At 32.1% G+C, this 6,939-nt stretch overlaps 1 protein-coding gene across 1 annotated transcript; it reads left to right on the top strand.

Annotated features, from left to right (window-relative positions):
* The first annotated feature begins 5,305 nt into the window (after positions 1–5,305).
* LOC149224097 (uncharacterized) lies at positions 5,306–6,667 on the top strand. Its single transcript, XM_089388081.1, has one exon. The coding sequence runs from the start codon at positions 5,306–5,308 to the stop codon at positions 6,665–6,667; it is 1,362 nt and encodes a 453-aa protein (XP_089244207.1).
* The last annotated feature ends 272 nt before the right edge of the window (positions 6,668–6,939 follow it).

Below are 6,939 nucleotides of genomic sequence, written 5' to 3'. Positions count from 1 at the left end.
GGCTACCAAGGAAAAAGATATTTCATTGGATATTATCTCTGGGTCGATTTTTGAAGCACTTAGTCACCAAGAGGATATCAAGAGCCTTAGTGGTATATTGGTATAAGACTATATAAGTTAGAAAATGTTGCTTTCTTAATTTTGTTATTTGTTTGGAGTTATTACATTATAATATTGATTTAGTTTGTAATGTCATTAATGGTAATGACACTTTCCTTGCTAGAGAAGGTTTCTAGGAGTCTCTTTCAGGGGATATATCATTGATGGGGAGTGTGATAATGGAATATGACATGAATTTTGTCTTAACATATGGTGAATTTTGGGGTGAATTTGAGAGGATGGACCATTTGGATTTCTTTTCTTACTTTGGAAGATTGATGAAGTAGGGTAATGTGACTTGAAGTGTGTATAAATGAAGCCAAGATAGGGGAGAAATAACATAGGGGATGGACTCATATCCAAAATATTAGTTTTGTTCTTGTTGTAGATAATATTATTGATAGTAAGGGTAGTACTAAAACTTGGACTAGGAAGGGACGGGTCATCTATTAACATCCATAAAGTTTTACAAGTAGATGAGGTTGGCCACAAAGCCTTCTCACTCTTTCAAATTAATATTTCATTGGTTGAAGGACCCAAAGTTCAAGGATTTGGTTTGAATTAAATAGAGACACATTAATAGTCAATTGAAGGATTGCAATATTTCAATTTAGTGACAATATGAAGAGAATAAAATGGAGATTATTAAGTGTGCTCAAGATAAATATAATGTTAACTAAAACAAATATGGAATATTGGAAAGGACATTGCAAATATTTAAAATAAAATTTCTTTAATGAAGATGAAATAAGAGATTTAAAATATAAGAAAGGTTTCAAGAAAGAGCTCTTAGATTGGAGGAAGCAAAGTGGAGACAAATGGGTAGAGTGATATGGATAGCTCAATGCGATGACCATACTTGATTTTTCATAATTATGATATAATTAGGAAAGAAATTAATATTATTTGGAGTATTAGGAATGGGAGAGGGGACCAAGTATAGTTTTAGGGGTATGAAAGAAGTTGGTAAAAATAACTTCTTATAACTGTTCAAGGGACCTCCTATGCCTATGATTTCATCTCCATGGCTATACAAATTTTTTGCATCCTCCAACTATATTGTCCTAATTTCTAAACTAAAATTTCCATTTTCACGTACCTCTAATTCTGAAAAAATATGTATACAACAATTTCTATTAGAGTTATGCATATGCAGAAAAATTCACTAATTAGGCTATAAATCATTCCAATTCTTCATGAATATGGATGCATAAAATCAAATTTTGATCCTTTAAAACTAATATCCTTTCATTTGAGTTCCAATGACTATACCCATGTCTCACTGTGATTTTTGAAATAAAATTCATAGCTTTCTAAAATCAGCAGTACACCCCTTTTTTGTACTTATTTATCTAGAACCATAATTCCAAGACAATAAATTCTATCACCTATAGCAAAAAAATTATCAAGAACAAAAATGCTTTTGTATCGAGCATAGATATTTCTCATGATTATGAGTTGTTATGATATTTAAACACTTAGGAGTTAGTTAATTTCAACTTGTTGTAGTATGTATATTAGCTAAAAGTGTGTTTCATAGTGTCTTTATTTAGTATGCATTAATTGCATTGTAATCCAATGGTCACGATATGTTTAATACATGGAGTGATGTGACAATCATGATATGTTCTAAATATAGATTGGTTGAATGGGTCATATTCTCCTAGATACCAATGCCAATATTTTTATGTGGTTAAAACCCTCTGAGAGGGAAACAGTACACGACCCCAACTAATGCAACCACTTCATGGAATTTTATTAATGCAAAAGAAAATATTTTACATAAAAGACTTATGGAAATCAATCATCATCCATGACCCTCCATGCCCTTTAAATAGAGATAATGTACCAATTGGGTGTTAATCCATGCATCAAAATCTATTTGTATCAAGGAGACAATGAGCCATCATATTAATATGTCTAGAACATATCGTGATTGTTGAATTACAATGCAACTAATCCATGCTAAAGAAACACACTTTTACATAATAAAAACATTAAACCAAGTTGAACTTAACTAACTCCTAAGATTATAAATATCTTAACATCCCTTCTTAAAAATGACTTGGAAAGGATTGAAGGATTTATGAAGGTGACACACCAGGAGAAGGAAGGAAGGATTAAATCTTATCCCCTCTTAATGACAACTTCATGAAGTCCTAACATATATTTAAGTTCAGAAAACTTCACTTTTTTAATATACACTGTGAAAATATATGCAACTTGATCATCTGTAGGGAAAAAGCGCACTTAAATAACTAGATCATGAATGAGTTTTCTGATGAAGTGCATTTGTAGTTCAATGTGTTTTTTGCGTTAATGTTAAACTGGATCTTTGAAAAACTTGATAGCACTTTGATTGTCACACTAAAGGGTGGTCAAATGATGTTTCCAAGATCCAAACCATGAAAGGATCTATCAAGTCTGCAATACTTCTTATCTTGCATTAACCATTGTTCAATACTCTTCTCTTGTTGAAGAAAGAGAAATATCCTGCTACATTTTACAAGCCTAAATGACAAGTTCATAAACAAGACTGAAAACATAACCTACAATAGACTATTGATCATCAGGGTCACAAGCCAAATCTAAATCAATGTAATCAACCAAGAAAGAAGCGTCGCCGCGCCCACCCCCCCCCCCCCCCCCCCCCAAACTATAATGTATTCCAAACTCAATTTGTACCTCGAATAAATCAAACTATCCTTTTTTCCCTTCTAATGAATTTCATGTGGTGTTTGCAAATATTGGGCAACAAGATCAACAACAAAAGAAATATCATGATGTGTATGAATCAAATATAAGAGGCTACCAACTGGAAAGTAGAATTATATTTTATTCGAGATAATCATACTTCCTAATGATTTTACACATAGTATTCTCCTATTTTACCTTTATCCTTTTATAGAAACATATTAAAAAAGCACATACAATTTTAGTTTTTCCTTTCTATGAGATATATTGTTTTGAAAACTCCCAAAAATAATGTTTTGAAAACTCCCAAAAATAACATTACCAAACTCGATTCTGGAGTTTAATAAAAATATTTAACCTATCTCAAAAAAAAATCATAAACCTATCATGGTAATGATGATAAGCAAAGTTTCAAAATAAATCATAATGTAATGTGCATGGTTTATGTGTGTTGTTGTTATGTATGATTTTCCTTTTATTCTTATTCATAGATTTGTTATAATTTTTTTACTAAAAAAATTATTCAATTTTGCATTTTTAAAATATTATAATAGATTATCATTTATTTTTCTTATTACTCAAAGGTAACTAGCAATTGATTTGTTTATTCACTACTATTATTTTAGCATTTACCAATGCAACTAATAATGTTTATCATTGAAAAATAAACATTTTTTTGTCAACTTATTTAAAAAAAAAGGTATTTTTAAAACATTTGATTGGAACATAACTCTAATATCTCATTGTAGCCTTTGTACAATATTATACAATGTGGATAAATATCCCACATATCTTATTCCATAATTTATGGATAACATTGCAATATTCAAACATGCTTTTTAGATATTTTTGTAGTGATTTCTATTCTTAATAAATATTTACTATGTTTGGCCATAATTTAAGTGTTTGCATAAAAAATGGATAAGAATAAGATATGAATAAATATATTTACTAGAAGTTACTTCACACCATTATTTATGTTTTCCTTAGCATTTGTTAAGAGTAAAACTATACTATGCATGCAAGTCCTCGTGACCAGGCAATTAATTTATCCACTTCGCATCTCAATTTATTAGTTACTACTAAAGAAAGATTCTAGGATTTGATTTTTCCTATGGACCACTATTAATTTTAGCATTGAGAGTGTAAATTATAATTTTTCATGCAAATTTTCCAGGAGTATAATTTCTAACTAAAGTGAGAGGAACTAAGTTGAATTGCACCACTTATTTTTAAATAAAAATATTTAAAGCACCTCAAAACTAAATTGCCTAGGCATGGTAGCCCATCATGCCTCTCATAATAAACAAAATAGTAAACAAAGCTTATACTTTATGAAGATTTTCTAAAAAAATCACATTTTCAATATTTGGTCTACGCTTTTCGAACTAGCCAGTGTGGTTCATCCTCAGGACAAGATGAAGACACAGATTTGCGAATAAGGTTAAATATGAAGCTAGGTCACCCTAATGGCTAGAGGAAAACGGTTAGATTTGACCAAAGAGAGAAAATTATATTGCACCCTAATTCTCGTTGTTTATATATATTTTTCAAATCAGTTATCAAAGAAATATTATTTATATAAGATTAATAAGTAATTAAATAAGGAAATGAATGAATAAATTATTTAATTAATTAAATAAATAATTATTAATTATTTAAACCAATTAAATAATTCCCTCCCCTGATCAAATATAGCCATTTGGTTAAATTATAATGATATATAAATAAATAAATATATAAATTAATCAATTAACAATATAATTTTCCCTCTCTGCTCAAATCCAACTATTTTCCTCTAGCCATTAGGGTGACCTAGCTTCCTATTTAAACTTATTGGGAGATCTGTCTCTTCATCTTGTCCTGAGGATGAACCACACTCGCTGGTTAGAAATGCATCGACAAAATATTGGAAATGTGATTTTTTCGTGAAATCTTCATAAATTAACATGTTATAGATCACAGAAGCTTGAATTCGATTAAAACTTATACTTTTTAAATCTCATAAACCAATTATTAAACAAAATAATCTTTTTAAAAGCATTTTTCATGGTTAATTTTAAGTGAAATCTTTTTAAATTATTTAATTTATAGAATTCAAATGCCCACTATTTTTTAAGATGTTAAATCCATTTAAAAAGAACAAAAAACCATTATTCATAAAATTATATAACCAAATTCCAATTTAAAAAACCGTCTCATCTATAAACTGACATTTTAAAACCAATAACCTCAAAATAATCTGTATAAACCCATGCAGATGCCCACGTCCATGCCCATTGTCGGTCATTGCGGGTCACACAAAGCCGGGTTTAGCGGACGCCCACAACGATATGGTGTCCACTTAAAAATTGCCGACATACCTCTTATATTTAGTTATGACCTAGAGGGTTGATCTACTTGTATTTATAAGCTAGGGATCTTTCTCTCATTATCGATTTCACTAATCATCTCTGCCCGACCGGTTGGACTCACGCAAATTATAACTTAAATCTTCATTGAGTTTGGAAATATGGCCGGATCTTCATCATCTTCAAACCATGCCTCTAATTTTATAGATGAAAAGTTGGTTTCTTTCAATTCGTCAGACGACGGACCTGCAGAAGTTCTGCGAATAGGAGTTCCACTGAGGACTACAAAAGCAGAAACATCTTCTTTGATGGGACAAGTTAATATTACTACCTATAAACGGAAGCGAAAGGGAGCAGAGGCACCGTCTAATTTTGTAGATGAAAAGTTGGTTTCTTTCAATTCGTCAGACGACGGACCTATAGAAGTTCTGCGAATAGGAGTTCCACTGGGGACTACAAAAGCAGAAACATCTTCTTTGATGGGACAAGTTAATATTACCACCTATAAGCGGAAGCGAAATGGAGCAGAGGCGCCGTCTAATTTTATAGATGAAAAGTTGGTTTCTTTCAATTCGTCAGACGACGGACCTGCAGAAGTCCTGCGAATAGGAGTTCCACTGACGACTAGAAAAGCAGAAAGCTCTTCGTTGACGGGACAAGTTAGTATTACCTATAAGCGGAAGCGAAAGGGAGCAGAGGTAGCGTCTATGGAATGCGGTTGTTGTTATTGGCCATATCGATTTGATAAAATGCTACAGTGTCGAAGTGGGCATTGGTTTTGTTTTAAATGTATAAGGAAGCAAGTCGATCAAATCATTTATGGAGGTCTCAAGGCGCATGACTATTTATCCTGTATGGCTATTGGTGATTGCAAGGAGTCAATTCCTTTGTCAGAGATCATCAAAACTCTTCCAAATGATGTTATTGAAAGATATGAATATCGTCTGGCTGAACAGGCTGTCGTTGAAGCCAAAATTGAAGGTCTTGTTTATTGCCCATTCTGTAACATTCCATATGAAATAGACAACTGTGTACAGGTTTTCGATTGTCCAAACCCTAAATGTTTAATCGCTTCATGTATTCAATGCAAGAAGCTGAGTCACTCACCATTACGCTGTGAAGATGTTGACAAAAATTCTGAGACTGCTCTTCGTAGGGAAGTAGAAGAGATAATGACAAAAGCTGTGATAAGAGAATGTAACGTTTGCCACACGGAGATAATCAAGACGACTGGATGCAATAAAGTGAGATGCAAGTGTGGAAACATAATGTGTTACATGTGCAGACAGACACTTTCGTATTCGGATCCTCATTTTTGCGCTTGTGCTCGATACACTGGACCACCGTGGAAACCCTGTCAAGTATGTAACAGGTGCAGTTATATAGAGATTGATATGGAAGATGATGAGGCTCTGGCTGCTAGGGAGGAAGCATTGAAGGAATTGGTAGACAGCAAAACTGAGTTGCTTGATGTGGAAATTGGGCCTCCCCTCAAAAGGCTAAGACAACATCCCGCAGAGTAGGAGAGGCAACATATGCAATTTTAACATTAGAATTAAATTATTATTATAGCTGCATTATTGGATCTCATTTAGTTTTGAAAAAATAATGTAGGATCCATTTACGTGAAACTAGATATGTTATTGGTTATTGTCATGGTGGAATTGATGTATTTAATGTAGGATCCATTTACGTGAAACTAGATATGTTATTGGTTATTGTCATGGTTAAATAAAAATGAAATATGTTTTTCCGGAAAGTTTCCTCAAACTAGATGTTGTGCTTAAAATCAACA

This window comes from Pinus tabuliformis, chromosome Q, assembly GCF_031772625.1.
Source record: "Pinus tabuliformis cultivar Carrire ecotype Pingquan chromosome Q, CPIR1, whole genome shotgun sequence".
Classification (NCBI taxonomy): Eukaryota; Viridiplantae; Streptophyta; class Pinopsida; order Pinales; family Pinaceae; genus Pinus; species Pinus tabuliformis.
The sequence above is the reverse complement of the archived record's forward strand: the minus strand, read 5'-3'. Positions and strand labels throughout refer to the sequence as shown.